The 22,956-nt window shown below is 34.5% G+C and overlaps 1 protein-coding gene across 2 annotated transcripts in view; it reads left to right on the forward strand.

The window, feature by feature from the left end:
• The first annotated feature begins 430 nt into the window (after window positions 1-430).
• LOC124425992 (protein O-mannosyl-transferase TMTC1-like) overlaps window positions 431-22,956 on the forward strand; it is a 151,131-nt gene continuing 128,605 nt past the window's right edge. Inside the window, exons 1-2 of one of the 2 annotated variants that reach the window (XM_046967174.1) lie at window positions 431-1,422; window positions 1,575-3,008. In XM_046967174.1, coding sequence (XP_046823130.1) covers window positions 2,653-3,008 — 356 coding nt within the window. In that variant the 5' untranslated portion in view covers window positions 431-1,422; window positions 1,575-2,652. Of the gene's footprint in view, window positions 1,423-1,574; window positions 3,009-15,696; window positions 15,785-22,956 lie in introns of those variants that run through there. The other variant, XM_046967176.1, reaches the window with a different exon arrangement.

A 22,956-nucleotide genomic window follows, 5' to 3' on the forward strand; every position in this document is an offset into this window, starting at 1 on the left:
GTGTGTTCTATCGGGTATCTTATATACTCATAGCACGTTTGTGTTGTAAGCCATAACGTTTACTTTAAATCATCGATGAGCCACGTGACACGAAACGCATTAGAACTATTGATCGTGAGAAAGAGTTTTAAAAAAATGTTAGTACAAACGAACAATTTATTTTCAAAACGAAGTCTTTAGTAGTGTAAACAAATACAGATATTGGACGTAGGTGCGCGACTCTTCTTGCACTTTGAACCGAGGGTGGGTGAGCCAGAATGGGAGAAAGAGAGGGAAGAAGAGAAAGAGAGAGAAAAAGAGAGAGAAAGAGAGAGAGAGGGAGAGAGAGAGAGGGATCGCACGAGGACACGCACGCAGAAAGCCCTGGGGGTGGCTGGTGCGCGGGCGCGGCTTTGCGGGTCAGAGTGCGCTGGGTATATAACCGGGCGGATGCCGTCGTCCTTTAGTCTCGCGTTTATCGTCGTTGCGTCGATATCGATATCGTCATTATCAATGTCGCCGTAGTTACTGTCGTCTTCGTCATTACGATTCGCGCGATCTTATTTTACATGTGACGTACGATGATAAAAATGCGCGCGTTTTTTCTTTATCGGGTATTTTGTGACGTTCTATGAGTGGATTAAAAATCAAGAGAAAAAAATTTGTCTTTCATTCTTATATGCCAGTTCTATTTTTATAAACGGATTTCTTTTACGAGTTATTAAAATACTAATGACAGTTTTAAACTGTTGGATTTCAAAGTTTAATATCGATAATAATTATGATCATTGATCAATGATCCTACACGATCAATTGAGTTGTAATAATAATGATGATAATTATAATAAAAACAACAATCACAATAACCTGTGTTCTCGTTAATATGGGTCGATCATAGTTGTGTTTTAATAAAACGCCGGTGTCCGTGTAAATCTGTGACACATATTTCCTGTGTGCATATATCTTTGAATAGTAGGTCAAAGTACTATCGTGGAAGAAGGACAATCAATCGAAGATATTGATCACCGATCGAGTTCGAAGTGCAAACAAGGTTACGATATCATCGATATCGAACCATTCTTCTTTTCATTTTGATTCGAAAACGTGGTCGTCTTTTTAAAGTGTAGAGTAGAAGAGGAGTCACTGGAAGTGCCTCGAGCAGTCTTCCGGGATCAAAAAGGGTCCGTTCGAGAGAAGATGCAATCCTTGTCGATAAGCGAAACCGGAAAAGTTATTGCGATACTCCGCTAGAAATTCGATTCGTTCGGTGGTGCGAGGGTTGAGAAAGGGTGAGAGAGAAGGGGAAGGAGAAAGACAGGGAGATGGGAGAGTGGAAGGGTTAGGTAGTGCGCAAAAGTAGCCGCTAGATAAGAAGATAGGAGGGAAAGAAGAAAAGAAGGAAAGAGAAATAATACAACGAAGGAAACGAAGAAAAAAAAAGAGGTGAGAGTTGGAGAGAAAGGAGAAATTCTTGATACTGTGTTTCGAGCTAGATACGAATGATTGTCGATAGATCTATAGAAAATTTGTGACCAAATGAGGTTTTATAAATTATAACGTTCTCGTTTATCTTACAATAATTTCGCGACTTTCAGGAATGTTCACGAAAATTTATGGAATGAGATTAGTGTAATTGGAGGATTTGTGTTCACCAAAGTTCTCCTTTAAATTTCTCTCTTCTGGTGGACATTAGAAAATGGATGAATTGGGATCTACGAGATAGTGTTGGATAGAATTGTAATTAAAACGACGTCATCGTGTGGAATGAACGATTCCATTTCATTCTTCTTGAAAGGTTGGAATCTTCCAATCGAATCTATCGTAGCGGATTTCTGTAAGGTGCTTTAGGAAGATATGCAGCTGATGCTATTTGGATTAAAGCGATCGAATAACAGGTATCCAATTGCAGGAGAGAGAACAATGAATCGATCCTAATAGTCGATCGCGCAAAGAGAAAAGGGATCAAAGAAGCATTGCATTTATTGCGGTGCTTGCCTGTCGAAAGCACGCGAGTACAATCGATTTGGTCATTGCTTCTTGATTGGAAAGCATCCGCAAATCGACTCGTATGATGAATCGCAAAGACAAAAAGTCAAGCGATATACGTTCACTTTAACGAATTGCTATGATGAATAAATTCCAGAAAGAACGATCTATTCCGATTTGTAAGATATTATGCTTCTAAAAAGAGGGTATCGTAAAGGAGAGTAGAGTGTTTTGCTGGTGGACATCGGTTTGGCTGTTAAATAATGAACTCTTGTAATCGTTCATCGAGTTCGCTTCAAAGAAGAACGAACGTTGCCGTCGGCGGTGCATTGAAAGGTTAAAATGCTCGACTATTTTTTGAGGAACAAACAAAGGGCTAACGAATGAGCTCGTCATCGTTAAGAAAGCATTGTCTTCGCGATGAAGAGACGTCCGATGGGAAAAGTTCGCGAGAAAAGATCGACGACAGAGATCATCATAGCAGCGATAATCTTTACGTAGTTTCATTAAAATTTCTGGAACGTATTAAGTAGGAGGTGATAGATGTATTTCATTTTCTGTTACTGATATCGGACAAATTAAAATCATCGAGCCTCATGAGATCCATCGTTTCTGTGAGTCACGCGGAAGAAGGAGCGTGCTGGTCAAATTCAACGATCGCGATCGTTTGGGCGGTCCGGTGAAGTTATGAGGCGGCGTAACAACGGCTTTACGGCTGGCGGCAATAATGTCGCCTTTTGCTGCCAAAACGCGAGAAAAGCTGGAAATCGCTCTTTTGCTAGTGGTAGTTGCAACGAATCGGAGGGCAACGAACCACCGGAATGGTGCATCTATGCGGCTGTTACCCTCGTCGCGATTGGTTGTTATCTGAACGCTCTTGGTGGAGATTTTGTGCATGATGATATCCCAGCTATTGTAAGGAACAAGGATGTGATCGCTCAAACCCCTATCGCTAACATTTTAAAGGACGATTTTTGGGGTACGCCGATGCAAGATGTCAATAGCCACAAGAGTTATCGTCCACTTACTACTCTTACATTTCGGTGAGTATGATTTTTATAAACTTAGAGTGTGATTTCCTTTCGATATGTTTCGAATATTAAGACATTTTTAACTTTGAATTGGTAGTTGAGATACACATGTACTATATTAAATCGATTAATGTCACTATACAATTAAGTCGATTTTTTCTGAGTTTGTGACATTCTCTTGGTTTTGTGATAAAAAAAGTACTATATATTTTCTATACATTAGAAGAAGAAAGATCAGTGTTTCAGAAGTAAAATGAGGATTATGAATCCGATTAATGTAACGTATGTGTTCGATAGTGGCAAAGACAGTTTACCACAGATGTTGTAGCAAAAAAGAAAATCCTTGACGAAGGATTAGGTGAATCGGTAGAGCATGTTACAACAATACGAATCGTATGCCATATAACCCCTATCTCTTCTGTCTTTTTCTTTCTTTTTATCCTCCAACCCCATACCACTTTCGATTTGATGTATGGATACCAGTTTGCCACTTCACGTGCAATACTGCATATTGGCTGGTATTGGACGATCCATCACGCCACAAGACACCGGCACATCGCTCATCCGCCTTAACGCTCCAGATGCTCTTGCCAACTTCGTGGTGTAGCACAAGAAGGAGAAGGGGTCTTGCTAGAGCAGCACTACTCACCTACTTGCCCGTATATACAGACACACATATATATAGTTACATACGTACTACTCTTCGCCACGAAAGGAAAGGGCTATACGAAGGATAGGATCCTACGTTTCGCATACTACCATAAGTGGAACGTATCTATAATAGTTCACGTCGAAGTAAGCAAGGAGAAGGAAAAAGTGTGTTCACTGGATATGTCGAGTCACATTTATCTCCGTACTATGAGATATTAACGATTCTGATGGCGCCACGTCGAAGTAGTTTACGTAAGCACCTCGTAACCTTCTTCACGTCTTAATCCTTACGTCGACGCGGCGTTCATCGTGTCTGTTCAACGCAAACGACGAGCTCTTATCGTGAAACTAGCATGAAATCAAATTTTTTGTTTTTTCTTTTATTTCTATTTTATTTCTATTTTATTTCTATTTTAATTCCATTCTATTATTTTATGACAAGAATAGCTTCACAAATGTGATAGTACTTGTTATGAAATTTATGACTTTCTTTTTATTATTTTAAATGACGAAAATTCTGGGAGTAATGAATTTACAAATTAATTTCTCTCCTTTCAAATCTTTCCTGACTTCTTTTTATTTCGTCATTCGTGTCATCGAAAGGATTAAATTTAATATGTTTCTTATTATATTTTTTTTTATGAAAAAATATTAAATTGTATCCGAAAAGAGCAGCTGAATGTTGCTTTAATCAGGCAAAGATAGAGATGTTTTAATTTTTAAAAAGAAATATATTGCAAATCATGAGTATATTTCGTCCTCGTCGTGATTCTACCGACTTTTGCTTTTGACGCTCACACTCAAATCTTTTTACCCGTTGCAATCGCAAAAATTTTTCCGGTTGCCATTAGCCTTTGAACAAAATTCTCTATCCTTTTCTTTTTCTCAACCGTGCACATTTCATTCCCCATCTCTGTTTTTGGTGATTATCTCTTCTCTTTATATTTCTTTCTCTTTCTCTCTCTCTCTCTTTCTCTTTCTCTCTTCCTCTCTGTGTCTCTTTCTGTCTTCCTCTCTCTTTTCACATACCTAGCTCTTTATTGCCACGAAACTCGGACATTGCTCACGTTAGTCCGCTTTGAAGGCTCGAGTGCCCGAATGAAACTGCGTGGTCGACCCCAAAAGTCCAGGGTTGCATTCGTACCGGTTGACCCAGCGCCTTTCGCATCGTTCTAAACTTTCCGCTGTATTTCCGGTTGCTTTACCAAACTACATATTATACTTTATTTTTATGCGCGTCCAACATATATAGATATAACAACATACCTATGATCTCTATTCCTATAATAATTTTTTTCAGCTTCCTTTTCTTTTTCATTATAAACTTTCAATGTCACGTTTACTCTTTGGTAAGATTTTAATTCTTACGATTAGTTTCAAGGTTTCCATTATCGTTGCCTGTTGTTTTAGTCGAATCGAGGATTAAAGGACTAAAGGACTCAGCGTAGGGTAAAAGCCGTTTCAATGCCGGCTAATTCGTAATTAGGTAGCATTATTGGAAAAGTAGAAAACTACCGAAAGTCGTTTATTTGTATAAATTCCCACATTTATGTTGAATAAAAAGACCAATTTACCACAGTAATTATACGATATCAGATCCAGTCAGTATTAACAGAATTATTTTTAATAATAATCAAAAGGGAGAAAATTCGGTTTGTTCCTACAAATTTTATCTACATCGGTATTATTATTTATAATTTTAATGCTTTACGAATTGAAAATGTCTTTGAGATTTAATATTCTAGATATAACTACTCGAATAAATTTTTGGTGTTTCTTCTCTTTTCATTTGTTGGGATCACGTTAACTGTTGACGAAATTATTCACAAACGTTTAATATGTAAAAACGATTAGTATGCATGTTATTTTGTTTGTTTATCATCTACATAACAATATATAACAAACGAGTTAAAAGAAATTCGAAAAATAATGTTATTAATGTTTAAAATATCATTTAATTCTTTATTCGTGAATTAATATTTATTTTACGTCTTAAGAATAATTAAAAATTCTTGTGGGATGAAAATTTATACGCGACGTATTGTACTTAGGTGTTTTCTTCTTATTTCGTTTGTTCTCTTTCACGTTCTTTTCTTTTGGATGAAACAAATGTGCAGTTCTGAGGTTTAGTAAACGGACAGTTGTAAGAAAAGAAAATAACCATATATATATACATATTCACGTAAATATATCCATGAAATGTAAAATAAAATATAAAATGTCGACAATTAACAATGAATGAAACGTTATTTGCAAGTTTTAACACTCTCATTATAACGAATTTTGTAACGTTAGAACGAAACAGAAAATTTTTATTAATCACAATTGGAAAACTGGAATATACATATTTTATGAATAATTACAACAGCGGAGACTAACAGAACTATAATTAACTTGTTAATTAAAAAAATTGTAAAACAACGCAAGGCGTTTCTAGATTATTCGAACATTAAAATTTGTAGCTCGCGAACAAGGCGAAAATATCATTTTATTAAATAACGCTCTCTCGTTTTCTACGTTATTTAGAATTAAATGCATTTTCCAATAATAGAGAAGAAAAAAATCAATAGATGTAGATACGTACTTTTTTCAATAAATTACTCGATATTATTCCAGGAACATTTACTTGTTCACGCGCGCTTATATATAAGAAAGAAAATAGAAAAGAAAATGGAAGAACGAATAGACATCTTTGTAGTTGCATTATAATGATCGTTATAATCGCGCTTGCTCTAAGTTCTCTTTCACTTCCACGAGTGATCAGTTTCTGTTTCAACGATCCATCATCGAAAAAGCTAGTTATATTATGTATCGTTAACGAACTAGCTTTATTCTTTCAATGATGATAACAACATTTCTCTTACTTCCGTTTCCTCCCCGTTTCTCTTGTTTCTGTTGAGAAAGAAAAGATAAAAGAAAAAGAATAGAATGAAAAAGAAAGAACGTAATAGAAACTTTACAAAAGAGAGCGTTTCGACTTTAGCGAGTATAGTGTGCTATGTCGAGAGGCCGAGTAGTTGGAAACTCTCACTATCCTTTTTTTCTTTCTTTTTTTTTCTTTTACCGTCTAGAATGCACACATCGTAACCAAGAAATCTCAGCTTCACTTCAGGACGTTAACAATGGAGAAAGCGGTTGGTTCAACACCTCTCTCTCTCTCTCTCTCTCTCACACACACACACACACACACACTTTTCTTCACCGTACTTTCCGCTTGAGTCACTTTCAACGAGCGGAGATCGCGGTTGTACGGAACGATGTAGCGGGCACGTTCGTGATCATCGTACCGACGAGACTCGAAGCTGCTAGCCGAAGAAAGTGGTAGTCGTCGAGTTAGTCGGTACTACCTGCTGATGTTGGTAGTGATGGTAGTGGTGTTGGTTCTGGTAGAGGGTCGGGCGAGGCTAAATTCAGGAAAACGCGAAGGCAAAGACGTCCTCGTCGTTCTCGTCGTCGTCTACAGCAGCTTTATCTCGTTATCGCCAGTAGAGGCCGAAGCAAACAGAAACGTAACGAGACGGAGCTTTGCTATGGCGGTTTTCTCTTGGTGTGTGTACGGCTACGGGAGAAAGAAGAGTGTGAGTGGCGAAGGATAGAAAGACAGAGAAAGAGAGAGAGAGAAATCGAGAGAATGATAAAGAGGAAAAAGGAAGAGAGAAAGAGAGATAGAGAGACAGAAAGGTAGAAAGGGTAGTCGATGCGATCTCTGAGAAAGCTGAAAGGGTCGTTGTGCATCATCAAAGTCCTGCAGCTTTTCAATACTCTAGCAGAGTTCATCGAAAGTTGCTTCGAAAAGAAGGCAGAGAAGAGAGCGATTACCTGAATTGGACTTTCAGACGAATACGAAATGCGCTTTTCCGAATAAACCAATAGGCAAAAAATGTTCGTACGGCCGATGTGATAGAATTAATCGTTATAGCCGTTTAAATAGGATCGTGTTAATGCTGGAAAGTCTGAAAAAGAATTTAAATTGTTACAAAGACTGAAACAGGGAAAGAGAAAGAGAGAGAAAGAGAGAGAGAGAGAGAGAGAGAGAGAGAGAGAGAGAGTGAGAGGGGGAAGAGAGAAAGAAGATAACAACCTCTTCTCCTCGTTTGTCTGTGAAGGAAGATTAGGAGATCTTTAATAGATTTAAGATAGTGTACACTTTGCAAGAAAGTATTTTGAAAGCACGAGAATGGCGATCGGCCAAGTTCGGTCGATGTAATGCAAGATAATGAATAGGAAGCTATCAGGATTCGGCTTTCTCGCGTGTAAGACTCGTTTCGCGTGAAGTAGTATTTCGCTGGTCGAGCATTTTGCAAAAGGGAATACTCAGGAAGCCGTTTATGGTAGTTATCCGCTGGAATATCGTGCCTCGAGATCGAGCGATCTTCCTGCTAGACGTTTTACGCGATCGTGTCGGTTAAATCGCGATCAACGAGTCAAGTTCACGTAGAACGAGTTCGACGATGATTTATGAGAAAAGTACGAGAGCGTTGAAGATTTTACGCTTCATTTTAAGTGTTCCGGACGATCGTCGTTAAGTTTTCTAAAGATGACGATAATCGGGAGTTCTAATTTCGATCAGAATTGAAAGTTTTTCTTCTTTTTTTTTTATTTTTTAACGATCAGTTAGAATAAAAACGCGCGATAAAATTTTAATTTTTTCTTTTTTTTTCTTTCTTTATCTTGAATCCATATAAAATCGATCAATAATTACAACAAAATAAATTGACGCACTTTATTATAATAATGTAATCGGAGAATGAACTTTTTATTGATACTCAATCTTATTAAGATTTTTGTGTTGAAAGAATTCAAATTCATAATCGATTCGTTCTAAGCAGTCGATCGAAGATTTAATCTCGTCGCACGATTCCAACTACAATTCGTTCCTTCTTTTCAATTGTATTTCTTACGGTAGGTACGTTTCTGTCGTCGTTGTATCTTTAAAGTAAATGAGTGGTAAAGAGAAATTCTCGATATGATCGGTGTTACGGGAGCATTTCTACGTTGGTGTGTTAGTTTGACTTGATCGTGACGAGGAATCGTAAGCGCGCATTTGTCTTCCTCGACGTACTCGTACGTTTATCGGATCCATGAACTTTGCTTCGAGATATGTAATAACCGACGATGAAACGAGATGAAGTAAAGATTTCGTGAAAGCAAAAATTAAGAGAACGGGATAAAAGACGTCACGGAATGATACAAAATAATATTTCTCTAATATTGAAAGAGATATTTAAGAAATAATTCTCTCATTCATTTTTATTTCGTATCTTAACTTTCTTCGAACGTATTTATTAATATCCATCATTATCGAATATGTTGTTACAATACATATATGTACTAATGTCATATAAATATATCGAAGGTGAAATGAGATTTCTAATTAACGAGAACGTATTTTATGTTTTGTCTTTGTTCGAGCTCGTACGTACGCGGTTAGTATTAGTGTTTATCCAGTAGGTTACCTTCACGAAGTTCCTTTGCGAGTTAGTTGTCTTTGATAAGTCTTACGATGTAGACGTGATGTGTTCTCTACAGCGGAATATAGAAGGTAATTAAATTATTTTTCAATTTTAATATACTTTACTCTATCAAATATTTTTTTATCATATTATCTTTATAGAAAGTTTGCTACTTTATTACAAAATATTCTCGCGTAATATATGCTAATAACAAAAGAGAAATTGGTACAATGAATTTTTTCTTTTCTTAGCTTTACAATTCACGATATAGGAATACGTACGTATATATATATATATATATATATATATGTGTACATACATATATCGCATCGACGAAGCAGCGAATATGAGAAATTGTGAGTGTATTATTCAAAAGCATTTCTTTCAAATATTTGCCGGTAAATCTTTGTATATGGAGTTCTATAAAATCGTTGCCTCTGGTTGCTCAACTTTCGTCAATACCGTCGTTGTGCTAAAATTTATAGTTCTGTCTCATATATATATATATATATATATATATATATATATATATATATATTCATATGTGTATGTGGATCTATATAGGTATCTAAAAATGAAAATTGCGCGCGCGTGAACGCACTCGTTTTACAGTCCTCGGTTCTTTCGTCGTAGGGACTGCGATTTCAATAGATTTAATATCTTGCATGCTTCGAACACATTCATAGCGATGCTTTTCTGGTGTTCACGAGACACTATGAGCGTTTCGTTTCGAAACGTGGCTGGGTTCGGATTCCAATGCGTTTCGACGCATGTTCTACGCGCATTAAGCGAACGAACGGATTCATCGATTCTCGCGTGTTCTATGGTGATCCCACGTACGATCGAACGGGAAACGGAGAGTTTTGGGGAGGCATTTAAACCGTAATCACACGATCGACATGGATTCGCTCGAGCAAACTTCACGTTATAATTCTGATCAATGGATGCGATTGTTTTCTTCATCCTCTTGCTGGAACATAGTAGTATATTCATAAAGGTATTGTATAATCAGTTGATGAATGACTTTGAAATAAGAGATTATTTATTTCTAATTGGAATTTTTTATTATTGTATTATTCTAACATAAAGTCAATTATTTTTTCATATACTTAAGAAAGTGTTATTAAAGCGAATTTTTTATATGTTGTCGTATCATAAAAAATACATAACCGTAAATGACTTAAATATCATAGCATTTCAGATGTATGAATATATATATATATATATATATATATATATATATATATACATACATGTAATATAATATCTACATAATTTGACAGAAATAGTATTGGAATTCTAAAATTTATAATATTCGATTTATATGTAGGTACCTATTTTCGATTATTATTAATCGATATCGGTAAGGAGAAAATTATCGAACGAACAGATATTATTTATAGCAAGTTTGGAGTTTACAGCGTGCTACATTTATTAAAAGCGTAGTAATGGTGTACTAGTAGGAAAATTCATTGGCGTTTGAAACACGCGGATATAGAGAAGCGATAATTTCGTCATCGGCACGGTGTTGGCATAGCGAATGTATCGCTGTTCGATTTTATACTACGAAGCCAAAGATAGATAGAAAGATAAATAGGTAGATAGACAGATAGAGAGAGAGAGAAGAATAGATAGATAGATGGATAGATAGATAAATAGAGAGAAAGAGAGAGAGAAAGAGAGAGAGAAAGAGAGAGAGAAAGAGAGAGAGAGAGAGAGAGAGAAATAGAGGAATAGTGGTCGTTTTCGCGCTTATCGTCGGAGCTTAATGTCGTGCTGCGATTCTTCCGCGAGCAGAAAGGCACGACGGATAAAACGCACATTTCGTGACTCTTCCTTCTTGTCGGTAGAAAAGATGCCGTGAAAAAGTATAGTAAATTCAATCGTTCAATCGATGGTGTGTGTGCGCCTACACATGTACGTAAATATATTATACATCTATATACCTATACGTATGTATGTACATATATGGATTAGAGAACGCTTTTTCGTGCGATCGATGTAAAACAGCATTTTCTGTACATTTCATCGTGTTCATTTTATTAACAATATGTATACGTATAATTTCGATTCTTTCATCTTTCGTGAATGAACTTAGTAATGGAATTTAGTTTTATGAAATCTTCTACTTCGTGGAAAAATAATCTAGAATTTCCATCAACTAGTGGTGTAAATATAAGGTTTCCTACGAGTATACGTCGACACATTGATATATTTTTTTCCGATAACTAAACCGATTCGTAACTTGACTGTAGACTCGATATTTTCTATATTATCCTTTAATAAAATGGAAAACAGAAGAGGATTGATTTTATAAAATCATGAAGACTCGTAGTAAAGGTCGAATCTATGATAGATTTGAGAATATATATATATATATATATATATATATATATATATATATATATATATATATTCTATACTGTTTATTATAGAATATGGATTGTTCAAACTAATTGGGTATGGATTGTCCAAACTAATTGGAAGACACGATGTTTGAATGATTCGAGATATTTCGTCGACATCGACCTCTCGACTTAACAAGAATAAATGTATTGAATGTTTCCAATTTAGACTATATTACAAAACGCTTGGTATCATCTTTGAAAGTAAATTATAATTTCATTCAATTTTGTAAGCAATTGAAGAAATTCATTCGAGACTCGTTACCTTTAACAAATGAGTCGTGCAAATCTCGTGTCGCGGTTTAGTAAAATTGGACGATTTAATGGTATGACTGGAGGGTAAATTCTGGAAATTGCAAGGACCCATGCATGCACATACACGTTTGCTGACGAAGTTAAGGGAAGACCACGTTACTGCGAGCTTTCCGGCAGATAGTTAATTACTTAATTACGTTGCCGTAATTAGTTCACAGCTACGAGGTTGAGCGTACATGAAGGCTCTTGATTGACGTATCGTCGCGACAGTAAGGCACTCCTTTACAACGGCCACGTTATATACTTACTTACTGTTATCTTGGTAATAAAGTAACGCATGTACTTCTACTCATATGTATGGAATAATTTTCTACGTTAAATTTTCCCTACGAATCTAATTACTCCTTGTATGAATAGTTTAGAAAATCTGAATTATTCAACTTTGCTTAGCAGTTCATCGAAATGAAGAATTCGAATTTTGTAAAATGCTATCACGATATTATGCCGATAAATTTATTCAATAAATTTTGCACAAAGTATTGTAAATACTTTTTAATATATATATATATATATATATATATATATATATATATATTATATTATATATTATATATATTTATATTGAAAAAAAAGAATTATTTAACTGCAGAAACATCTCGATGTGGTAAAATGTGGCTTGTCTTTCTTATTTATTATTGTCGAACAAGGAAATAATTGAGTTAGCTCAAGCGAAATATTATTATGTAATATAATTTAATGTTTTTATGTTATGTATATAATTTTTATATAATAATAAATAAATCATGTATATAATTATCATGTAATAATTTAATTTTTTAATATTTTAAACCAATGTTTGTGATGATAAAGCGTACATTTCACATATTGTAGAAATTACATATTTACCGTTAGTTCTTAACTAATTCGTTCTTAATAATTAGTAGGATCGATAAAATTATGGTATAAACTATAATCTTACAATTAAACAAATTTTCTTCGTTACATTATTGCCGATTTTATGATTAGTTTAAGGGACGATCAAAGTTATCACATATCTTTGAAATGTACACATGAATGTGTATTGAATAACGTTCTTTAGCTTTGACTCGCTTTTACAGAAGTATCAAATGTTCGTTCGGTGAGTATGCATAGACTCGTTGACGCATCTCCGCTTTTGTTCATTTCCTCGTGTAACGAGAAATCGACGTTATTCGTAAATATGTCTGATATTTCTTTCAAACTAACATCCGACTGTCAAACGGGTATCGGCATACATACGTATTTATATGGAATGGGCTTCGTACAAATAAGATGTTAGAAATTGTATTTGAAGGTATTTTTTTTTGACCCAAGATGAAATTATAATTACGTTTTTTTTTTTACTCACTGCTAGAATAATTAAAGCAAAATATAATCAAATCAAGTTAAAAAGTACTTTCAGTTGGCAATTTTTGTTGGATTTATATCAGACTTTTTTTTCATTGATTATCATCCTATAATATTGTTCATTTTCAAGAGACACATTTTACTATTTTTAATTTTGTATTAAGTTCATAAAATGATGATAATACTTTTTGAGTAATAATTGTTTTCAACAGTAGCCTTGAAATATCAAAATTTAATTGACATTGTTTTGTCTGTATTCACTTAAAAATTTGTTCATACTTTAAAATTGTTAAGCTCGAAAATTTCAATTATTTTTTAATGTAATTTATGATGCGGATGCAATTCTGAAAGTGCACTTATTGTTTTTTTTTCTTTTTTCTTCGATAAGGAAACTCGTCTTTTGTATCTTGCGTTTTCATCATGTAAAAAGCCGTTTCGTTATCATCTTACGCATGCTTTTTTTTGTTCCTACCTTTCATTCTTTTTCCGTTATTTTCCTAGCAACCCAGATGCTGGTCGTTTTCTTCGAGCTTCCATACTTGCACTTTTAACGTAACTTTCCCGTTAACTTTCTCAAGCGCAAGTACGCGCAAAACTTCGACCGCATCTTAACAAATCCCTCGATAGCATATTCCCTTGGGCAGCAACCTTTGGAATCGCCGCTTTCTGCTCGCTTACTTTGGCTTACCTTTATTGTGTTTTGCAATTCTGTTCTTAGGTATTGAAGAATTTGAGATATTTAAGAATATCGTTATAATCACTGTTACGAAAACAATTGCTTCTTTTTTAATTTTTTTTCGTAAAAAATAAGAAAATCATAGAAACAATTTATTCAATTTTTGCATATGCGATTAGATCGAAAATGTTAATAATAATAATAATAATCATAATCATAATTTATTTCCGATATTATCTAATTACAGTCTCTTTTGGAACGTTAAGGCATTATATTTGCATAATAAAGTTTTCTAGTTTATTTAAATTCAATTCATTTTCGTGGAACACGTTTATTGAATTTTTCGTAAAAAAGTTTCAAACCATGTGTAAAAGCATTTTCTTCGAGGAAAAATAACCAGTGCATAGTAAATTCTAATATCCTAAACGAAAGAATTTTTTTCCTGTTTTCGTCTTTGTATACCGTGAATATACCGTTTGATACCGCTATCTCGTTATTATTATAATATTTCAATGTTATAAAACTGTTTACGATAATCATTACATGAATAGAAACAAACTATTGTTACTATGACGTAAGTATGTTATATTCAAAAATATCTGCTCAATACTTTTTTTTTCAATTTCACATTCGAATTTCTTTTCGCAAATAAAGTTTCTTCTTTATATTATTTTCTTTCTTTCTTTGTCTCTAAAAAAGCGTATCAAGCAATAGAATGAATATACGAAAACGAACTTAACATTTTCTACGTAGCTTATATACGAGATAGAAAAGGATGGACGAAGGAGAAAGAATAAAGTCATAATCTTTATCTTTCTTTCAAGAGCATCCTGCGTGACAATGAATCGCCATGACGTTTTCATTTTCTCACTCTCTCTCTCTCTCTCTCTCTCTCTCTTTCTCTTTCTCTCTGTCTCTCTGTATCTCTATTCCTCAAGCTTTCATTATATTCGTTTACTTTTTCTTTTTTTTAGTTCCATTAAAACTGAAACATTTCTAGAAAAAAGAAGAAAGAAAAAATGAAAAAAAAAACGACAGAAGAACTTCGAGACAACATAAGGATTTTATTTATACGCAGCAATAAAGCGTTTCGGTATAAGCAGGGCACCGTAACATTAATCTCGTGCAATCGTAAACCGAGTAATATAAAATATATGGCCTCTTGTCGCTGTAATCCGCACCAGCTACGCTTCCATTGCTTCCGTCGCACCGTAGATATTGAGTCGTTGCGAGCCGAGCTTCATTAAGTATTACAATACAACGAACTCCAGCTTTTCCTGCGCCATTACGCTGCATTTTCCAAGAGGATGAAGGCAGCCAAGGCTGTTTCTTGGATCCGGGCCTTGTCTTTTTCTTTTTTTTCTCTCCGTTTCTACCTTTGCTTCTTCTATTTTATGCTTTATTTCTTCTCTAAGTAGTCGGCAGATCGTTGTTAAAGAACTCGCCGGGTGAAAAAGAATGATTTTAGACCGACGATGAATTCCATCGTTTGCAGGATTTAGTAGAACAGGGAATACACGTCCTTTCTTCTCATTCTCTTGTATATTCTCATCCTAATTACTCTGTAATTATCGATTTTGTCGTAACAATGTTTTTAAGAAATCGTACCATTTAGTTGCATAGGATTTGTTTCAATCGAAATTCATGTGACTATTAGATGGAAGAATTTGTCATTATATCTTACTTATTTCGATACCATTACTTTAAGATAATAACTTTAAAGTCTTTTAAAAAATCTATTAATGTCACCAAACTTTTTTTAAACTGATTTAACTCTAACTGATGACGTTAATCGCGTTTTGATTTTTATTTTTATTAATATAATCTTGTTTTAATGAATGTTTTTACGTCTCATATAAAATTCTATATTGTAGATCGTGAATGAAAAACTATTAGCAGTTAGTCAGATAATTTATTTGACTTACTACAAGCTGTTCGACTCTCCACGTGGCTTCACTAATGGTAAGGTCCTTCGATAAAACGGCTCATTGTCAGTTAATGTCTACCGCCAATCACTTCACTATTCTATTCACTCAGACTTACCCGGATTGTCTTTCAGCCACCGCAGACAAATTATTCGTATTTGTCCGTTTTATTTGTTAACACCATAGGTTTATAGATATCTACATAATTACATTTTGAACGAAAGAAAATGAATTATTATTATTATTATTATTATTATTATTATTATTATTATTATTATTATTGTTGTTATTGTTGTTGTTATTGTTGTTATTATTACTGTTGTTGTTCTAGTTACTATTACTATTGTTCTAGTATTATTCTTGGTTGTTTGATTTTTGTGTAGGACGTTTAACTCTTAAAATAGACTTTACGGTTTTATTCGTCCATTCTTTTACGTCAGTTTTTATCCCAGGAAAATCTCATGGTAAAGACGATGTCAGGTGCGGTCCTTCGACGAAAGACCAGTTAGAGCAGCAATTTACGTTTAAACAGCACCGCGCATAATCTGTTTAAAGTCCTGGAACAACGTGGAAGGAGGACGCTGGCGTTATCTGCGAAGCTTAGCGAAGCTCAACGTTTTCTCGGAGATGGTAAAACACGAGCGAAGAGAAGAGAAGTAGAATAGTCATGATTGCAAATGCTTTCTCTCCTAGGACTTACGTTTTATACTATTTTATTTTATTCAAATATTTGTAATCGCCGTAACAGTGAATGTGTCTTTATTAGATAACGCAACAAGAAAAGATAACTTCGTATGCAAGTAGAAAGGAATTTGTCCAGTAGATATTGATTTTGTACGATTATAATTGGAGATTAGAAAAGTAGTATTATGAAAAAAATTTTATTTTAGTAGATAATTTAGATGGAGAATAAGAGAATTTTAAACGAAATATAAAATGAGAATAATTAGATAAAAAGAATAATTTTAAACGCAATATAAAATGAACATAATCAGAAATATTCAAGATCTAAATGTTACATTTATGACAGATCATTTGTATACAATATTTCTTTTGAAAACTTTCATTTTTATTCATTTTATTCATTTTATTCATATTTATAAATTACTAAATTAAAATACATGCATTCTACGTTTCGATCGAAGTTGCGAGAGTACTAAGGCAGTCGAGTATTGCGGAACTCGAAAGTTCGATTTGCCAGTGGTAAGGGGGTGAAATTGTTGCGGTCAGCTGGATTAGGTTCGATTCGATTCTGCCGCAGCCTCTTGCCAAGATCCATTTCCTTCCAAAGGGTCGGCCGTTTCCGAATTGGGCCAATATCGTCGTCTTGGCGATTTCACTAACGGGAGGGAAGTGTCATTGAGAGCTCTCTTTAGATCCCCCTCTCGTTTACTTGATAGTGAAATGATAGGTGCGCTAAGAAGAAAAAGTGAAGCCTTCCCCTTATTATTTTCGTTCGTAACAAAAAAAAAAAAGTTTTTAAACGTGAATATACGTTGCGATATATACGTTACAATTATTTTTTCAACAGATCGAGATAAATCTTCGAAATGTAATTTTATATTTAAATATTATTGTTGCAGTTATTTTTCATAATTATTATACCAGCGATATAAGAGATATAAGATGTTAAAATATTCATAAAAAACTTGGTACTTTTTATTCATCTTTCATCGATATTAATCCAAATTATTTATTTATTCGGTGAATTGTGAATTTCGTTATCTTCTTTCGATCAATCGATCAACGACACATAGTAAATAGTCGGAGAATACTTACTATCCCGAGGCACGCCATCGCCATGCATTGTAGAACTCGCACAGTGACACACCAAGTTCTAATTCGAGTCGGTAATTGTTTTCCTACCTAGTGTCAGGCAATTTTCTAGCAATCTTCCGAAAACGTATGCGATTTAATCTTTTATATATGTAAGTCTGATGAATAAGTCTGATTAGATTGTATAGGTCTGAAACTTACGTAGTACAATGAAAACGAAATATTACAAACATAATTAAAAATCTAGGGAATCTATAATAACAAGTTAAATTTTTGATACGATTAACCCTATGTCAGAATATTTTTTCGAGCATGACGACAAAGGAATATTTCATCGTACAATAACGCAGTATTTACGTAAGTAAATTTCTTAGTTTTCATTAGAAGAGCGTTCTAAGAAGAATTTGCATTTATTTAGGGAGAAGTTTATAGGTATTCTAGTTGCTCGAAGGTCCGTCTCCTTTTTCATGCAAATGCAAAGGACGTTTCGTAACAAGAAGAAAGAGGATTTCTAGAACTTTTACGTCACAAAGTCGTAGTAAACTTTCCTTTCTCTTATATTTACTCTTTAATTTGCAGAATTTAGACAGTTTAAAAAGAATTTTCAGCCTTTTATGTACAACAATTATACACAAAAGAAAACTGGCGAATCATTTTATGAGAAATTGATCAATTTTTTGGAATAATATTTCTATTTTCCTGAAAAATGGAATATGTAATAAACTTTAGTCTTCTTCTTTAAATAGATGAATGTATAAAGATCTTTAAAAATATTAAAAATTATCGTAGTTACGACAAACGTATTTTTTTGATTACATTTTTTACTTTATTTGCTATAAGCAATACTGCATTGTACATATAGAAAATTCTGAAAAGACTTGATATAATTGGACTTTCCTTTTTCATTAGAAGATTTATAATATGTGAAACCTTTATAAACAAAAGCAGGATCAGCTATTGATGCAGTATATTCATCCGTGCTTTTCTATATATTTACTGGTTGTATAGATCACTCATAACCTCTATTGACATATATCTACTCCTCTCCCTTACATTAATTCCAAATTTATTAATTGATAATATATATCCAGCTTATGTATTTTATGTATCAACTAATGAAATTTTTAATTTAATTTTTCACATAAATTGATATTGATTCTCATTCATGTGACCTTTTCATAAAAAGTATGAGTATCGTTGAATTCTTTCATAGATAAAGTAAACACATTCAGTAAAACATATAACTTAGATATATTACTATACTATAGACTATATACTACAACTATAGATTAATATAGGCATCTATAGTTGTCCGGGCAGCTTTGCTTTTCATAAAGGGATCGTAAATTTATAGATGTTCGTATATACGCCAATCAATGCCGCAAAAAGTAGCTATATGGGGAACATGACTAAGGAATAAAGGGGGTCGTCATATGAAATTGAAATGCCGAGTTCGAAACGCAATCGAGTACGTCGTGGAATTCACGCTCGAATCCGTCGTTACTACCTACAGTTCGCGCTCTACACGAGAGTCACAATGAAACCGGCAATGACGTATGACATCGTTTCCGGGGAACAGCGAAGAGGGTGTGGGAGGATGCTGTTTCGGAGGATAGCTTGTGTGATGCTGGTGGATGTATGGAGCAAGAGAGTGAAAGAGAAAGAGAAAGAGAAAGAGAGAGAGAGAGAGAGAGAGAGAGAGAGAGAGAACCGGGTCAGAGGGTAGAAGGGTAGAGAATGGAAAGCACGCATCGGCAACGGCGATATCTGAAACGTGTTTCGATTGTATGTACGTGAGTATAACGCGAACAGTACAGCTTCGATTCCGTGGCCATGGTGCGACGATAATTGGATTCTCGTAATTGGCTGAAATTGGGGGAAAACGGTATTCATCGAGAAGGTGTGGGCTTATTCACATTTCTCGACCGATGTATCTATATGCAGAGTGTCTTGTCTCAAGATAGCCATCTAAATACCTCCTTCAATTGTAATATTGTAATATGCATAATATAAAAAATATTTTATATGCAATTCGAATGATATCGAACTACGGATACGTTGTAAAAAATATTTTTGTGCCAACATTATCTATTTTGAGGTTTTCAAAATGTCATTGAGATTTTTTTTTTTGTATATGTTTTTCCCTAATATATCATATGACATTAACATGCATTCAGACGTATCCTTGAAGCAATCTTTCACTCCCAAAATTAAAAATTTATCTTTATCGATTTTATAAATTTTAGCAATAATAGACAAGTATATGTGTATATATATATATTTTTTTTTATTATGAATTGACGTTTATCAGTTAAATTTATTTCACTTAAAATTTTATATTCTGTCATTGGTGTTCGTTGAATAGTTTTGACAGATTAAGGAAATATCTCTAATTATTTCTTTGACGATATTAATTTATTCTGAGAATAATGATTTATTCTCGAAAATGGAGTTTCTTAAAGGGTATTCCAAAAATTTGCAAATCGAATTAATCGATTGAAATCAACAAATACATTTATAATTAGTGAGATATTATTTGGAAATAATAGAATATCTTTTGGATATTTTCCATCGAAATTGAAATTTTCTTTAAAATGTGCCCTCGATAAAGCATCAAAAAACGAACAATATAATTATTGCGAACGTTTAAGAAAGATAAGATGGTTGTTGTGCTTCTTCGCTTTTGTATTCTTGTATTTATTTGTAAAGAAATTCAAAACACTTTTAACTTTGAAGATTATGCTAACGAGAGGTCGTTTGGATGTCCAGGGCGTCTTAACGAGTTCTTTCGTATTATAAGTTCTACTAAAGTTGCTAACGTACTTCTTTACCGGTCTTCTTGCATTCGATAAAGAAGAGAAAAAGAGTGAGTGTCGTTTCAAATATCACACTCACATTGACACTTTATCGTACTATCGTAATATTAACTGACGTACTACTTCTCATCTCGTTATTAAAAGAAAAAAGAAAAAGAAATCGATTCGAAACATCGTTATATTCTATCATGTCTGAATCTATTCATGTTGTTAAACGTGCCAGTTCAGTTCGCCGAGACTCCGAAGTTCCTTGTCAGAACTTGTTACAAGTTACATCAGGATAGGAACAACTAATCTATGAAACAACAAATACGTAAATTGCAAATTGGACAAACTCCATTGAAGAAGTAAACTTGCCAAAGGTGTTGATATTGAAGATCTCATTTTATAGAAGGAAAGAAAGAAAGAAGAAAAAAGATAAAAAATAGAGAAAAAGAAATAAAGAAAAAAAAAGAGAGAATGAGTGCAAGTAATGGGTGATGGTGTGGCAAAGAGGTGAATGTCGTGACGTGGGAGTAATGAATTTTGCGAAGACAGCCTGACCTCTTCGCTCTTAAAGCGAGTCGAGGAAGCGACGATAAATCGTGGAGGATCGGCTCGGCATACATCCAACAAATCTCGGCGCCTAGTACTAGCATCCCCTAGCTTTTCCCTGCCGAGTAATTCGGAAAGAGGCGCCACGAAAAGGCTGCCAAGGTCCCTGAGGGCTACGCTCGATAAACCCGATTTGCACGGCGTCTCTACCGACCACACTGCTCGCTTGCTTCCATTCCCCTTCTCTTTAGCCTTTTCTCCTAAAACGTATCTTTTCGCCCTCGTAATTCCTTTCGTTCTTTTCGCTACCACGTAAGGTAGATTGTGGTCAAACGAACATGCCAAGGATTTACATTGGAGTTTTATTCAAAGGTATGCTTTGAAAATTAATATATCCAATTTTTGTTTGTTTTGTAAAGAGCGTTCTTTTTAAATTAATAATTAACAATAAAAATATTGCTTCGAGTTAAATAAAGAAAAGTAAAAAATGTTCACGATCAAATTTCCCGATATCCTTCGTATCGGACTAGTTACTTCCTTCATCTCTTTAAGATAAAAATCTTACTTTTGTTATTTTAAAGGAATTTAAAAATGCTTTATTTTTATATTAAATGAAATTTGATATCATTATATAAAATCATTTCCCCATTTCTGCAATAAAATTGAATATTTCGGATCATTCCGATCCTTTTCTTGACTACCAATCATAAAATCGTCGCTTCAGATTCGCTATAATTTCCAATGGAGAAATGGCCGAACGATTACTTTTTTCTGGTCTAGTGGCAGCAGGTGTACAGCTCGTTTATTCTTCCGAATAGAAGATTTCGAAGGATTTCACGTAAGAACGTGCTAGATACTATATTCGAGTTTTACGAGGAAGAAAAGGGGATCTACGATCTTGGTAGAGAACTTGCACGTGTCTACGAAGTGTAGAATGGTAGACACGTCGTCGTGGACGCAGTCGAAGTTTCAGCGGCGTTCACGAACTTGTACAGTTCGTTGCTATAGATACGAAGGAAGTAACTAGTCCGATACGAACGATATCGAGGAAGCTAAATTCGATCGCAAAGATTTACTCGTTCAGGTTGTTTGATGTTGACTTTAAGCATGCAATTCTAAGGGATAACGAGACGAATAAATTATGTGGTTGGAAGTAAGAATAAAAGAAAAAAGTGAATCCGAAAATAGGATTTAATCACACTCGAGGACAATATTCCAAGCTTAATCGAGAAAATCATAATCCGTTAAGTCAACATTTTCCATCCTTCTTTCTCCCTCTCTCTCTCTCTCTCTCTCTCACTTTCTCAATACTTATGCACTCTCTTCGTTTTTCTCCATCTACTTCTATCTTGTACCTCTAATTAACACAAAATTATCTGCATTGCGGTCAATGCCGTTTCGTGCTCCATGCTATGACATCATCGTGTGCAGTTCCACCTTGTCAGTTAAGACCTTAATTGACGTGATTATTATTTGCATCCTGATATTCAACCCTTTCCTCCCTAACCTTTCTCTCTCTCTCTCTCTATCTATCTATCTATCTATTTATCTATCTATCTTTTTATCTATCTATCTATCTGTATCAAACGAACACGAACATGAACTTTGTCTCCACATAAATGTTCATACGTCAACGATATGAACTGTGTGTGTTTGTATGTATTGGACGCGTGTGAATATGTATAAATCTAGACAGACTTGCTTCCGTCAGGATCGTACGTGACTTAACACGCATTTCCGAGCGACGTGCGAGGATCCCGTATTGTCTTATCCTACTGACAACGCCATTTTCCACCGAGGTACCATGCCTAGGATCGTTCGTGACAATGAGGATGGCCGATAAGCTCGTTCGGGTGCCAAGGACATCTAGGATAAGATACGATGGATCAGATAGATGCCAAGACGAATGGACCGTTCTCGGCCTGCTCCTGATTTATTTCATCGATGTTCGAGATAGGAAAGCGTATCGTCCTTCTTATATTTTATACTCTTTGAAAGAAACGTTATTTTGTCAAGACGAAGCTTGCTTCTTGGATCCATGATGAATTTTTACAAGGATGTTAATATTTTAATATTGCACTAA

Source organism: Vespa crabro, chromosome 8 (assembly GCF_910589235.1).
Source record: "Vespa crabro chromosome 8, iyVesCrab1.2, whole genome shotgun sequence".
Lineage (NCBI taxonomy): Eukaryota > Metazoa > Arthropoda > Insecta > Hymenoptera > Vespidae > Vespa > Vespa crabro.